The 15,937-nt window shown below is 44.4% G+C and overlaps 1 protein-coding gene across 3 annotated transcripts in view; it reads left to right on the top strand.

Moving 5' to 3' along the window:
• Window positions 1-15,816, top strand: part of Gefmeso (Guanine nucleotide exchange factor in mesoderm) — a 53,293-nt gene extending 37,477 nt beyond the window's left edge. For 2 of the 3 annotated variants that reach the window (XM_076768835.1, XM_076768836.1), the window contains exons 2-12: window positions 7,710-8,237; window positions 9,349-9,560; window positions 9,633-9,733; window positions 9,873-9,989; window positions 10,128-10,278; window positions 10,431-10,769; window positions 10,938-11,033; window positions 11,118-11,247; window positions 11,324-11,481; window positions 11,554-11,658; window positions 11,952-15,815. In XM_076768835.1, the coding sequence (XP_076624950.1) occupies window positions 7,710-8,237; window positions 9,349-9,560; window positions 9,633-9,733; window positions 9,873-9,989; window positions 10,128-10,278; window positions 10,431-10,769; window positions 10,938-11,033; window positions 11,118-11,247; window positions 11,324-11,481; window positions 11,554-11,658; window positions 11,952-14,162 (4,148 nt within the window). In that variant the 3' untranslated portion in view covers window positions 14,163-15,815. Of the gene's footprint in view, window positions 1-7,709; window positions 8,238-9,348; window positions 9,561-9,632; window positions 9,734-9,872; window positions 9,990-10,127; window positions 10,279-10,430; window positions 10,770-10,937; window positions 11,034-11,117; window positions 11,248-11,323; window positions 11,482-11,553; window positions 11,659-11,951 lie in introns of all 3 variants that reach the window. The other variant, XM_076768837.1, reaches the window with a different exon arrangement.
• The last annotated feature ends 121 nt before the right edge of the window (window positions 15,817-15,937 follow it).

Raw genomic sequence — 15,937 nt, forward strand, 5'->3', positions numbered from 1 at the left:
TTGATTAATGAACGATAGTTCTCATTGATTACTTCTGATGTTTACTTAAGTTCTTTATTTATAACACTGATTTAGGAATTAGTTCGTTGGAAAAGTAATGCTTCTAGTTAGATAAGTAGTCCAATCGAAAAGGAAAATAGAGATTAAGCACCGAGGAACGTATCTTCATCTATTTTCTTCAGTATAGAGTACTATCTATAACTGATGGAATTAAAGAGAAATCCAAAAATATGCACAGAATTAGTTTGATCAAGAACTACCAAGTACTTCATCGCTCTATTAGACTTAACACTTCATCCAACTGGAGACCGTGGGTTCTAAGGCAAAAGTGTTTACCCTTCGTCGATCTAAAAATAACCAAGCAATCACTGCCCCTCGTAGACTTATCTACACCCCTCTCAATATACTACTATCCTCGAAATTACTTTGCTTAAGAAGATATAGAACGGTGGTTCAATTACCAATTATAATTCACATTTCACCTAGTCACAGACTGTGGGTTCCAAACTAAAAAGTATCTACCCGAGGTTGATTTAAAAATAACGAAGTAGTTATCTTCACAGCGTGAATACAATCTACTGGTAGGCCCGGATGCTTTTACTTCTTCAAATATAATAGAATTGTATCAACCAGTCTCCACTGATGCCCCTAGCGCCCAGCAATACGTTTCCCAATTAAACTTCCCTCTCCTTTGAGTCACAGACTGCAAGTTTTAAAGTAAAAGTGTCTACCCAATGTCAGTCTGTAACATAGCGAAGCAATCTACTCCTCAGCGTGAGTTCAATTTACCAGAATACTTTGCTACGTCTCATCCCCCGACTATACATGGAATTAATTTACCTGAGAAGTGATAGTCAGCTAGGTTTTCTTTACTGTACTTAGAGTTGTAGTGTCCAAGTTGAATTCCCTGGTAATTGCACACTCTAGGTTCTAAGGCAAATATGTGAACCCCCTATGCCAACAAAAACATTGATACTTCACTTGGTTACGGTCCCATCCTCAAACCACACTCAAATTTAGCCAATTGCTTCGCCCTGTCGGTGGGCAAAAGGTTTCATAGTCAAAGTGTCCAGCTTCTAGACCCAAAAAGACCGCGAAGCGTCGCTTCCCCGTCCCCGTGGACGAAGTCAGCCGGTCCGCCAGCTCAATGGCGTCGTAAATTCCGAACTATCTCGAGCGCACCGCTGAAATCGTTGCGGCGGCGCGTCGAGCGCAAGAAATCGTCGAAGCAAGTTTCCGGGTACATCGCGGCCAAGATAAGACACCGAGACGCCGGCTGGCTGGGCGTCGAGGGAAAGTCACAGATCGGCTCGTGTTTCCTCCAACGAAGGGGGACAGGGGGGCAGAATAATCGGGCGAATCGCGCGGGGAATGGCGGTCCGATAGCGCGCGACGTAAGTGCAATAGTCGCGACCGATAGCAGCGCGACGATAACGAGACAGTTTACGGCCCGGTTAAGTCACGACTCGAGCAACGTGCGTGAGCCCCGGGTATTAGTCTATCGGGCGCTGCGACGGCTGGCACGTTGACCCATTTGCATTCGAATCGCGCAATTAACGCCATCCCCGAATCGACGGGATCCGAGTTCCTTCTTCGGTCCTGTTAACGCTTTCGCGGTCGCCTACTTAACGCCTCGTGAACCGGGCTCGTTTTGGCGCCATTCCACGGATTCGCGATCGACAGGGAGTGTCTGACTGTTGGGATCATCGACCCATGGTTTATTCCAGGTATTCCGTTCCTTATGTAAGCAGGAAAGGTGTTGAGGTAGACTCCACCTGTCAGGTTATCTAGGTCGCCAGAAGATTCTTACAGAGCTCAAGGATCAATGTGAATAGGTGGTCAGTAAGTGCTCTTCGCAGGGAGGACTAGGTCTCATTACTAAAGTTAGGGCACATAGGCTCTGGGTCATTCGTCTCTCTATAGTGGATTAGCTATTTAGGGACAAGTATCCAGGTCATAGACGGATCCTCTCTATGTCTATATTTGTAAATAGAGGTTTCCTGTAGTCAAAGTTTAGAAGCCAACTTCATTGGGTGCATCTAGTGCTCAGTGATCTAGGTACCCCCAGTATTTAGAGCTCTGTTTATCTTTAACTAGATCCATCTCTAGAATGTCCAGGTTAAAGAAACTCGTCTAACTGCTAAACAGTGCCCAGATTGAAGATACTATACCCATGATTCAAGTGTTCCTAGGATCAATGCAACTCTCTAAGTGTTCTGTCTCATGGATACAGGTCGTGCGTTTCGAAACTCGTCACCAGATGCTTTCCTTTTGTTTGATTCAGCCGTGATGCAAGCAGTAGCGATAGTCCCTCGGTTTCGGTGACTATGCCTCGCACCTGGACACCGTGAACCAAGCTGCACGTGCTCCTTAGCCAGACGAGGGGGAATGCACTTCTCGTGTCATTGTTCCCACGAACATTTTTGACATACACATATAAAGCAATAAAAACATTTCCTCACTTTTTAACATACAAATAAACATCGTGCAAAAGAAAAAGTCTGTACCTGCATGGGGTTTCCCGGAATTAATTCTCAAAGATTCGTATGCCTAGTACCTCGACATGGCGCCAGAGCGCTTATTAACTCGACGAAATACGACAACTTCATTACCTCGAATAATCTACTGCAAATCGTCTCTGGAGGATGGTCGTTCAACGTATTAATATCCAGGCACAATGTAACGTGATTATAATCCTCGAGAATTGATGATCGCCCCACGTAGTCGCGCGAAGTTAGCGCGCGCGATTTGAAATGAATTTTAATGCAAGCAAATGAGAAGCGTCTCCGTATCGAAAGCGCGAGTTTCTCACCGACGTATTCGCGCGAGTATTTTCGCTGGCCTTTCTGGTCAGCTTCAATGCGAGCTTGTTAGTCATCATCGTTCCTTGTCATTCCCGCGGCGACGCGTGTGTGTTACGTTCCCGTGAGTCAGAGCAACGTGGCGGGCATACGGACGCACCACGGAGCAGCCACTCGAGACTTTTCAGCGGTTGTTCGCGTTGCTTTTCGTCAATGAACGGACGTTTCCCTTTCTTTCGGGGCTCCGCATGCTATTTTTGTCCGGCGCCACGCCGCCCGACGCTGTTTTTCTCCACCGATCGCATCGGAACCACGCGAAATCGATTCCAGCCGACCGCTCCGACGCTCCACGAAGGCATTTTTTAGATCTTTCGATTTACATCAACAAACTACTCAACAAATTCGAAACTGTTAGACAGTGTTACAGACCACTGTTAGAACCTAGGCATAAACTCCTTTCTACTTCCCGTTCCATCTATCGTCCACTTTCTCATCTGTCAGCCGCCGTACAGTATTCCCTGTCAGGTTGTCACAATCTCCAAACTAACCTGAACCAGCCCAACAGCGAGATAGGTGAAAGACCACTGTTAGATAACTGATTTACTGCTACGCTATTCTCCGTCACGTTCTCACGAGTTTCTTCCTGCCAAGTTGTCACAAACTTATGCGCACCGACTCATTGTTCGGGAGCGTAAAAATCGAGAGAACACCGAGGCAGCGCGGATAACTTTACGACAACTTGACAGGTAGAAATCGTGAGAACCCGACAGGGAATATAATAGTAAATCATTTAACCTCGTCGTACCGCCTATCGTTTCAAGTTAATTTCGCTGGTAACAGGTCCGTGATCACTTCCGAGCGCTAAAGACGCCCGAAAGGTGTCCGTTCCGGCTAACTCCCGGCACATTACACACCCGATCGAACAAAAATCACGACCCACAGCCACCTGGGGAGTTAAGTGTCCGTGAAAGTGTGCTACCAATAAACGACCTCCCGGGAACGATTCACTGACCCGCGGTTATTCCTCTCGTCTCTTCGAACCTGTGTCGAGCAAGGTAATCGTTTCGTAACTGCCGTGTAACCGGGTAAATCGCCGCGATAAACGGTTACTTAATTATTCACGGCGGGCTGCTGACGCGATCCGTGTTCCAGCAGAACCTTTTTGTGGAGAAGCTGACTCACGATTGGTCCGACGACGTCACGGAATGCGGTTTCAGGGGCAAAGTTTTGTGGGAAATGGTCCATTGCATCGATCGAGTACCGTGGGCGCGAGTGACGGAACATTAAACTGCTCGACCATAGCGTGCTCAACGATGGTAACCTGAACTGACGATTATTGGGTTAAGTCCGGGGAAAAGATGTGCTCCTCAAGCTGGTCTGTAGTCTCAAAGCGATTGAAATGCTAACTAAGGATTTGAAGCCTCTATTAGGATCTGGAGAACTAGTTTTGTTCTAGGGTTTTAGCCTCTAGAGCTTTCTGTTAACATTTGATACTCCTTACTCTAGGACCATTGCTCAATACTGCCAAGTGATTGTAATCACAAAGAAAGGTCTGGAGCCTCTATTAGGACCTAGAAAAACTATTTCCATTCAAGAGTTCCATCATTTAAGGTCCCTACTGTGGATACCTCTTGAGACTTCCACAAATGGTTTTATGGGAAAGCGTTTGTACGTCTCGCCAGGACTACTGCTAGCTTCATTAATGGATTAGGTGTCTTACTGATACTGATGTGCCTCGTAGCTATCATCCATTCGAGATATACATGCTCCCTGTCATGGATGATTGATTACCATAGAGTTTTACTTGATCGGTTGAGCGATGATTGATTTTGGGAGGAGTATATTCCAAGTGATGCTCGGGCGATAGCGTGTGTCAAAATTGATGTTGTTGAGGCACTTCGGTTAACGAGGCAATACTGTACAGTAGAATCTTGCTTGTTGCACTGTGTTGACAAGTGGAGGGTATGATCACTTAGCAGCGTGCGGAGTTGGAGATGGAAGAAACGGATAATAGTTATCACAGGTAATGGAGATGTGCTGTTTAAGTGAGACTCCTTCTTACTGGAGTGGTTACTTTAATTGCAGGAGTTGTCAGGCCCATTTTCGTGCAATTATCGAGGTTCTACTGTACCCCATGGGCTTCCAATAAAGACAGCCACCATTGTCAATCTTTGAGGTTGATGGGTTGTTATCCAATCTTGGTTTTTGTTGCGTAGTCCGTTTTAATATTCTCCTTTCGCAGAATTCTGACGTTGCTAGTCAATTGTACCTTCTATATACATTCATAAAGCTAGTTTTTTGTTCGGTATACCTTCCATTTTTGTTTGCAAACGGTATAAAAAATTGGATCGGCTATCGAACGATTATGATAATAGCACATTTGACTTGTACTTCGAAGCAGAGACTCTGGACACCCAACCCAGGTCTATTTTTCGTACGATGGGTAGGACACCCTCTCGAAAACGTGGCAGAACACTTGGGGAACACCCTGTAGAGACGCACAGTGAGCCCCGTTGACGATAAAAAGTGTAAATGTCAACGTGGCCGTGCTTCACCGTGGCAGTGAAGTTCAATGCACTTGTGCGCGAGCTGATTTCCAACTTTTCCCACGACTGGGGCCGAAAACCACCGGCATTCGACGTCTTCGAAGTTTCTTTCCAAATTGGAGCAAGCAGTCAAAACAAAAAAAAGATAATTTGGTCGTTGCCTAGATCAGTGACTTAACGATTTTCTGATCGAAAAAATAGTTGTTGTTCCTTTTAAATTCAAAATAAATAATAATTACTATTAAAACAGAATAGCAGATATACTAAAATAAAATAAAAATAAAAATTGCATCGTTCGACCGAATAGAATATTCACGAATAAATTGTACGAGGTTTTTATTCGCGATCTATAGTTGGAGTAAAATCGTGTATGCCTCCATTTTTGTCCAACCCGATATAGATTGTCACGGTGATATTGATCTTGGGGAAAAATGGCGTATCATCTAGGAGATGACCCAATACGAAACAGCGTTGTTTCGAGTCGCGAGAAAGGCCGAAGCGTGTCATCGGCTCCTAACGTGACAGCGGGAGGAAGCTGGTGCACGCGAGGCCGAGACGAAAGTTGGTCCCGTTCTATTATTAGCCGAGTTCCAGCCAAGTGCAACATCGCGATCGGGGAGGAACGCATATGGCCAGCAACGAGCGAAGCGGAGCAAAGCGGAAAGGAGCGGAGAGAGAAATGGTCTGCTCTCCGTCTCGAGGCACGAGATCACGCACGGTGTCTCGTTTGGCCATTCTATTCTACGGCTTGCACGTTTTACACCGTCTCAATTATAAATTTACTATCCACAAAAAGAAACCAGTAACTTTGCAATCTTGAACTTTTCAAACGATTTCGACTCCCAGTGAAAGTCTCGGATGTGATACCGATTTGAATGGAATTTGGTAGGATGGTAGATTCGTATCTGTTAGAAACGTAACCATAATTGTAGCTGCATATGGCCAGTCAATTTTGGAAAACGTAAACTCAAAAATTTTTGGAAAATTACGTACTAGATATATTCGTGTAATGAAATTGATTTCTACCTTGAGAAGGGGCTAGCATGTACACAATAACGAAGTGATTTATTAACGTACTATAAATACTGTATACATTAGTAAAAAACTTAAAAGAACAGAAGGAACCTCTTCCCGTGAAGAGGGGTCAAAACAGTTTTCCGGAAGTAAACGCTTTTGCCCATAAAATGAAAAGAACTGAAAGCCACATAAACAAATGGACTCTAAAATCCTGCTCTGTTCTTCGTCAACCCAGTTAGCGTTTCCTGTTTTAAACTAGTTTCCCTGTTTCGAGATAGTTTAGGATATCGCGGTTCAACCACTTTCGAGGGAAGCCTTTTGCATACGCTCTTAGCTATAATGAGACTCTTTTTATGTTCGATACGTACGCGCACAAATAACCAACAGCAAATTGATTCTTCGATAAATCTCGTCGCGCAAAAATATACTTTGCTTTCTTTGCGCGCTCTTTATGAGAGTTGTTTGCATTTGTATCCGACAGCTGCAAATCCCGAAAGAATAACTTCCTCCGCTGGCCAGAAGGCTTTTGCGGAGGGCTTCTACGCACGGTGAATGCTCGACTGTTTTCGTCCTTATTATAGAACACGAGAACAGAACAAAATTATCAGTGCACAAAACTCCAAATAGAAACGATTTGAATTATTCATCCAATTTCTATAAAATAATCGTACTGATGCATCTAGCGAGTGCTTCTTTAAATTCAAGTTGAACTCATTCATTAGAAAGTTTCCTTCGAAAGTAAGAAATACTCTAGTAAATCTTTTAGACTGCCCTGTACGTGCAATTGACAACTTGAAATCTCAACAAAGTTCCGAGGAACGCGAAAGATCGAAATCTCCCAGCCTTTCGAGCGAACCGAAGATAAGTCGATACTTTCCCTTTAGATCGCCCTGTATACGGTTTCAGTATGCAAAATGCTATAACGCATCGATGCTCGCGCGTGTTAGTGCGGACAAGTTCATTGCACGTTGATTCACGTCTGCCTCGCCGGGAATTGGAAACCATCACCCTGCTCGTTTGTTTATACAATATCGTTATGTTTCGCGGGCTGAACGAGTAAAAGCGCGCGGTGTTTGCTAACCCAGACTGCGCCGTTGTCTGAAACACGATATTCGCAATAAACGAAATTCTTCGTTCTCCTTCGACAACGGGTTAGGAGTTTTTGACCCCGTCGAAGATACAACCTCTGCAAGTTTGTTTCAAATGTGTCTAAACGAGACGTTGAAAGCTTCTATCGCGAAATAAAAACGCTTAGATATACCTATTCGGGTCGTTTTATCGTGAAAACGGGACACGCAGATTTTGGTAAGCGATTCCCCTGACCGTGCGATGGTTTTCGTTGCAGGATCCAGCACGGACCTGGTGCCACAAGTACTGGGGATGTTTGACGAGCTCGCGCGTCGCGGTAATGGTTACAGCGATCATGTAGTTCTCCCGACGGTGCTTCAGAAACGATTGAGCCTGGTGTCCCAATCCCATCGGGACTCCATATTCGGTCAGTTCTGTCCCGAGATCACGAAAAGCCAGCCAGAGGACGCGATGAACGACCAGCCGGGAACCGAGAACAACGTGGACGGCGTGGCCGAGGACATCGCCCAGGAGAAGGAGGACAATATTTACGAGACGGTGGCCAGCCAGCAGGAAGATCGAAACGACTGTGCGATCGTGGAGAAGCCTTATCGACGAGAGAGCAACGGACTCACCCCGTTAAGGTACAACAGACGGTGCAGAAATGCCGGTAGACCGCTCTCTGGAAGCTCCGTGGCGTCCAGCACCTCCTCCAGTGGATGCAGCAATCAGGGGAACGCGTGCAACGTCAATCCTTATTTGGCGTCGGTCGAGTCTCTGGCCGATACTTGCGCCAGTTCCCAAGGTGAGAGCTCCTTTTCAGGCGAAAATTGCATTTGAGACGCTTAGTAGCGCCGCAACAGTCGCAGCAGCCTGTATCGACCACTGAAGGTCACGCTGACCGTCCCCCACCACATCACTTAACAGATACAATTCCGCCCACTGACTCATAACTCCGCCCACTGACTCATAACTCCGCCCATTGACTCATAACTCCGCCCATTGACTCTTAGCGCCACTTCTCGTGTTGCAGAGGAACAAATTACAAAAAGAACAAAGTCCAGAAAGAGAATTAACTTCCTACATTAGTTTGCAAGAACTAACGAGCATGAAAATAGCAGAAAGTTAAGTTTCTTTCAGACCTCCGTGAGGTTTCGTTTTTCGAATTGCGAAAAACTTGGCGAGGAACGGTACTGGAACGAAAGCGAAACGGCTCCTCGTATAAAACAATTTTTGCGCTGAAACGTGTGATCAGCGGTGCTCTTTTATAGTCTTCGAAATGCACGCATTTTCTCGTGCCAGTAGCAATTCAGGCCGCGTAGCCGACGTTTTCCTCGATGATCACGGAACGCCGAGAGAGAACTTTATTGCCACTGCTATCATTACTGTCATTGCTGGTTATTACGCTACAGCGGAGAGAAAGTCGGAGTCCTTGGAATCTCCGTCGACCGATACATTGGGAAACAGATTTCTAAAATATTTCAAGCTTTGGAGCACAATCGTTACCCGCGCGAAAGCCATAAAGGCTGACGAAACCAATCTAGTTTGCTCATAGCCATGCAAAGACGTGTTCGGAATCCATCGGGAATGATCCGTGCACCAGTATATTAATATATTTTTATCGTTTAGGCTTAGTCAGATTGCACCACGAGTCCCTAGTCATCCGTAACTGCCCGATTGTGTTCCGAAGGAAGTAGTAACGGAGATATTTTATCAATTTCCATCCACATGCAGTTGAGACAGGATTATAAGTCATCCTATTCTCAACAATTCATCATAGTCTGATACATTTATCAATTTTTCTTGCATTAACTGTACTGGCTGAAGCGGCTATTGACTAGTCGGATTCACGTTTCTTGTTGAATTATGATTAATTTGTAGTTGGTCAGCTAATGTTCAATTTCGTGGTGAAATAGGTTCTGGAGACAGCGGAGTGGTGACGGTCTCAGAAACGAACTGTCGAATCGGAAACGATGGCGGTGGTCAAAGACGAAACAGCGCGGAGAAGGATTCCCCGTTCTACAGACCACGTTACTGCGATCCCCATCGAAATCCCATGGAAAGGGTGCTCCTCGAAATAGTCGACACCGAAGCGATATACGTGGAGCACCTGCGACAAATTATCCAGGTGTGCCTTGCTTCCTATTCGCGCTATATCGCGCGTTACGACTATGAAACTTAAAACTAAATCTGTGTGCAGGGTTACCTTATATGTTGGAGAAACGATCCGGCATCGTTTGCGCATGGAATGCAACTAAGCGACTTATTTAGTAATATTGAGGATATCTTCGAATTCAACAGGTAATAATAGTCTTCGTGTTGTGTAAACAATAGTAAACAAAGAATGCCAACTAAAATAAAAATCAAGTTGACCAGAGTACTGAACCCCAACAGTGCTTTATTTGTTTATGTATGTTGCATGCGTGAAATTTGATTTCAGAGAGTTCCTTAAAGAAATAGAGAAATGTGACTTGGATCCTGTTTGCATGGCAAACACGTTTATAAAGCACAACTCAGGATTCAAAGTGTACACGGAGTATTGCACCAATTACCCAAGGTAAATCGCTGAATCTTTAAATAAATTCTTTAGAGTGTTAAAAAGTGATCAATATGAAGATCAAAAGATACTTAAGGGACCTAGATTTGATCCCAAGTTCTCTGCACGTTAGCACGAAATTAATGCAGTTAATTACAGGACAGTGTCTGTTTTGACCGATTTAATGAGTCAAGAAGAAACTGCAAATGCATTTCGAGAGAGGCAAGCAGCTTTGGGGCACGCGTTACCCCTTGGATCGTTTCTTCTGAAACCCGTTCAAAGGATCCTCAAGTACCATTTGCTTCTAGAGGCAAGTTCTGTATTTGATTCCGTCCCGTTCCAAGCTAAATACGATGCAAGAAATGAAAGTTAAACTTAGTTTTCGACATAAGTGCCGATCCTCTTTCTTCAGCAGTCGTGAAGAAGATTAACGTTTCATGAGCTGAACTGTCTAATTCGCAGAACTTGTCCAAGGAGTATGGGGCGGACTGTGAATTAAGAGAAAATGAGGCTGAAGGGAGGAAGGCGATTGAAGCGGCGTTAGTCGCGATGACTGGCATCGCGAAGCATATTAACGCGATGAAACGGAGACACGAGCACGCCGTGCGTGTTCAAGAGATTCAATCGCTTCTGTATGGTTGGCCTGGCCCAGACTTAACCACAAGTGGAGAACTAGTGGCGGAAGGACGATTTAGAATGCGAGGGGCGAAAGCTCCCAGGCACGCTTTCTTGTTCGATCGTATGCTTCTTCTTACCAAAAAGAAGGAGGATGGGCTTCTAGTCTACAAGGCTCATATCATGGTATAATCCCCATATTCACTGTTCTGTCCTTAACCCATTCTGTATCAACTTATAAGACTAATCTACATCCCCAATCTAACAAGTTATAAAACTGCTCTATAGATAAATAATTACTTCTATTGTTCAAAGTAAATACTGCTAAAGGGTTCCATAATTATGTGTTCATAGTGTTCAAACTTAATGCTCATCGAAAGCATACCAGGAGAACCACTCAGTTTCCATGTTATTCCTTTTGACAATCCCCGACTGCAATACACCTTACAGGTAAAATACGTATAGTTTCTTTATCCATTTCTTGAAATCGAACCGTTTTTGCGTTCAACGTTCCCTTGTATTTATTCGAATCAGGCAAGGAACTTGGAACAGAAGAGGGAATGGACGTTGCAGATAAAGAGGGTGATACTCGAAAATTACAACGCGGTTATACCTTCCCACGCGAGACAATTAGTCCTACAACTTGGCCAGACGCAACCCGAGGGTAAATTATACATTCAATCACGAAACTCCATTAATTGATCGACATTACTTGCATCACGATTGTCAAATATCTGCAGACGATGCCCTCGCGGACAAAGGATCGGGGAAGAAGCAATATTCTGCGCCCCCGGAATATTTAGAGAAGCGTAAACAAGAGAGGGAGAGACGGAGGTCTGAAACTGGGCTTAGGCAGAAGTTTAAAAAAGGTGCCAGAAAGTCTGAGACTACAACCGAGGTAGAGAAAGATACTAAATAAATTTTACACCCCTTCTCTTAGTTCTCTTAATTTCATCCATGTTTTATTTAGGATTCTCCAGCATCGCCAAGAAAGAATCAGAGCGTGGATGCTGCCATAAATGATTCTAGGGAACAGGGTATTAGAGTTTCAGATGGACGCGGGTCAAAAGTCAAGGTATTAAAGCGAAAGAGTTTTACCCACGTTATCCTTTTCACTAAATGTCATTCCACAAACGAGGTATACAAGTAGACACCTTATACATCAAAATTTAAAAATTTCAAATAATTCTAAAAAAATTATTTTTGGTACAGAGGCCAATTATAATCATTTTTGGTCAATAGACATACCCCTGAATTCCTACGTACTTTCAAGAAAAAAATGATATCTCGTCTGTGGTCATACATCAGAACACCTTGAAAGAAGGCTGTTCTGTTTCCAAACGGTTTCGATGGTTGTTTCTCGTTTAGGATCGCTTTACCGGGTGGAGACGGAAGTCAGAGCCAGGCTTTCAATCTTACGTGTGCCTGAATCAATCCGACGAGGAGCAAAAGGAGGACACAGGCGACACTGGATCGGCCACGGTTGAGACCGAGTGCGCAATTATCGAGAACGACAAGCAATTGTCGAACTCTCCGCCGCCTGAAACCAAAGAGAACACCGAGCAACAGTCACAAGCGCAGACCGTCGAAGAGATAGTTGGCCACATCCTTATGCAGAACCAGGAATTCCAAAAGCTGCTCGAGAAGCAACGAACGAACAGCATACTGAACGTCAGGCAGCAGCAACGTTTCAACAAGCACCGGTCAGCTGACACGTCCGACGACAGCGATTCCGAGAACACCAATTACATCACCGACAACTCCAACAACAACAGGTTGGCGCGTCTCAGGGCGGCCCAACGCGATCGACTGGTCAGAACGAACAACACCTGGAACTCGTTATCTTCGTCGCGGGACCATCAGCCCACGTTGCAGGTGTTCTACGACAACCTCAACAAAGCAGAGAACAACAAATTAGCGGAGAGCAGCCTGAAGAACAAGATCAATCGCGTCCAGGAGAAGAAGGCTCTGTTCGAGGCGTTCAAAAGGCAGAGCATCGTGACGGACAGCAAGGTGATCAAGACTGCGCTGAGGATAAGGGAAAATTCGACGTCCAGAAGCGAGGAAGTAACTCAGACGCCTGTCGAGAAGGAGCCTGACGTTCAAATCGTAGTGAACGACAAGGAGACAACCGCGAACAATGTTCAGGAAGCGACAGAACCCAGCAAAGGGTTTGGCAACTATGACAATTTGCAGCACGTTTGGGAGGGTTTGCAGGAGGAGAAGGATTTGGACGGGAACGACAGTCCGATTCGTCCGGCGGTCTGGTTAACGAAACGCTGCGAAGGACTACCCACGTCCCCCCAAAAGTGTGGCTCTCTTCCGCGCAGTTTTCAGATCAATCCTAACTCGACACAAAACGTGACCAAATCGCGGTTCTTGCAGAGGGACGGGAAACCGATGAGCGAAAGGCCTTTCACGATAGCTTCGGACAAGCCGGCGGAGATCAATCTGGAGGACATGGAGAGATATGCCTCGACGTGTCAGCCGCAGGGCAGGATCGCCAAGTTCCCCACGTCCGTTTCAACGTCCACCTCGACGTTCTTCTGTTCCCTGGACGACACGCTAACGGACGCCTACTCCGAGCTTCACGTGTCCTCCACGACCGCCAACATACACCCTGACCATAAAATTTACAGGGCTAACGCGACCGGGAGCGCCACCATATTCAAGAACGTCCTCTCGAGGGCTGGCAATCGTCTGCAGGTCTTGAGGAATACGATGAGCACGGAGACCCTGGAGTGCAGCGAGGAGCTCGAACGGACCAAGTACTTCAGTTCATTGAGCGCAGGTAAGTTGAAGAGAAAGGGCAAACTGAAGCACTCCAGGGAGTCTTCGTCCGACGTGGAGGAGCTCGTTGGCTGCGCCGCTAGGGCATCGGACTCGAGGGTCCCATCGCTTTATTACAAGCAAGGGAGCTCGAGTCTGGGCGCTCGTATCGCTCAGTCCGACTACGCGGACCCTACGATACTGTTCTCCGAGACCAAACGGCTCGGCCAACTGGCGAACAGTGTGACCAAAGCCGACCAAGAGAAGAAGGACGACGAGGAGAGCCCGGAGAACCGGGAGAGCGAGACGGATAGCTTCTACGAGAAGTCGTTCGAGACGATCGAGAATTACGTGGACGCGGACGTAGACGACGCGTTTCGGGATAGTGCAATATTCAGCGACATAGAGGAGGTACTCGTGGCCAGGCCATTCTCGAATCACTGCACGGAGGAGCCTTTCAAGAGCAAAGTCGCTCCGCCGATACCCGCGAAGAAGAGAACAGAGTCGGGCGTATCGGTGAATCCCCCTGCGTACAGTGCGACGACAAAGTGCAAGCCCAGCGTGGCCCAGAAGCCTGACTATTTGAAGATTAAGTCTGTGCTATTGAAGGAACAACAGGAGTCGGACTCTAAGGTTTACAAGAAGTCACCTGTGACAGAGTGCGAGACCTATCAGTATCCCAAGAGTAGTTTGCAGGGTAACTGTGGAGAGAACAGTGGAGAGGAGAGGGACGATGTGTCTGCAGGACAGAGCCAAGCTGGCTGGGTGAGGAAAATCGTGGGCCAGTTGCAGGGGCACGTTGAAACGTAATTTATGCCAATGAAAGTGTACAAATCCTGTGAAATTTAATCTAGAACGCATGAATTTCACGTTTGTTGGCGTTCTTAACCCTTTTGAAATTAGTTGGGGCTAGTTTGTGTCAACACATTTTTGATAAGTGTTAAGCTTGCTTGAAACTCCAGTTGTCAGATTAACCTCAAAATGTGCAATGAATTGACAAGTATCCATTAGAATACAAAAAAGAAATGAGACCTAACTAAAACAAGATACCTGTATACAGTAACAATGAAGAGATATTCAAAAATACGTGTCCAGTCCAACTTCTGGTTGCACAAAGTGACCCCTGATGGTATTTTTTTGTAGCTATAGTATGGTCTGTGCCTGTTGGGACTATGTAAGGTGATTCTAAAATGGTGGAAAAGGGTAAACATCTTGAAAGGGTTAAGATCAATCTCCGGATCAATAATACTCGCTAGGGGTGTGACTCAGAGCCAATGAAATTTGTCTTTCAGTGATTTGTAAAGTACAATGTTTGAGATTATATTTTATTAATACAGCGGAAGGCGGAAGCGAAGATGGAAGATAATTCCCATTCGAGGGTTGTTTGAAATAAGGGTACATAGAGAGTAACATTGATCTAGTAACTGTAATGGAAGGCATAATATGTGCATAATGAATTTTTTTTTTTACATGGTAGGGGGGAATGTTTTGTATTTTGTACGTAATTTTTGAAGACAGTATTTTTGTTGAATGGTCTGATTAAAAAAAAAAAAATATAAAACAATTGTTATGTACACATTACGTTTCCCTTTTGTACTATTTGTGCCTTGCATGAACTGTTTCCCATGCAAACATGAAGTTCTAGTGTTGAAGTACATATAGATTGTACAACATTGAAACAAATACTGCCGTATAATTTGTCATATCATGTAAACTAGCGGTAAATAGAAAAATGTTGTAAGTGATAACTTCAATTAACGTATGCCGTATTTAATCCGTGTCATACGTAAATTTCATACAAATGATACAGGGTAATTGAAAGAAGTCTTTAATGTACGTCCGGGGAAAACTTTTAAACATTTATTTGTTTAATTTCCTGTAAATCGAAAGTATCAAACAATTAATATGATAACGATTACAAATAACCCTGTATTGTTAACAAAGTTTTACAATGAAAATTCACTTAATTTTAACGTTGTTGGTCAAGCTGATGTAAATCAATTATCGATATGTCGATAAACGTACAGTAACTCGTTAGGATTCGAATTATCATTTTGTTTCCGAATAATAAACAAAACTTATTCAAATAGGAGAGCAAATTTTTATTTTTTATTTATTCATTGAACCTAACGGGTTAACTATTATCTAATTACATAAAAAGAACACTCATGGTATATTTAACAGTATGTAGACAGTAATGAGCTCATAATGCAAATGAGTATGTGGTTTATTTGCAATTGCATTATGCAGGGGAGTTAGTATTGTTGCAATAAATCGATTCAATTATTGTCAGAACTTCCATGTTTGTAGGTTTCACATTTCTTTGATAATAGTTATGGAAAAACTCGTTTTAGTATTTCCATTACACCTTGGTCTTTCAATTTATATTGTAGACGAAGTATGTAAAGCAGTGTTTTCTAAAATGGGAACCCTTTGAGAAGAGATGTTTAAGTGAGGTAACTTGCATGTACTTAATGTATTTCTTCATTTCTAATTAAATTGTAAGATGAGAAGCGTCTTCTAAAAATTTTGGAAACCACTGCTGCAAGTGTTGTACTTATGGTGTCTCAGTAGCATGTGTATTG

Source organism: Colletes latitarsis, chromosome 7, assembly GCF_051014445.1.
Source record: "Colletes latitarsis isolate SP2378_abdomen chromosome 7, iyColLati1, whole genome shotgun sequence".
NCBI lineage: Eukaryota > Metazoa > Arthropoda > Insecta > Hymenoptera > Colletidae > Colletes > Colletes latitarsis.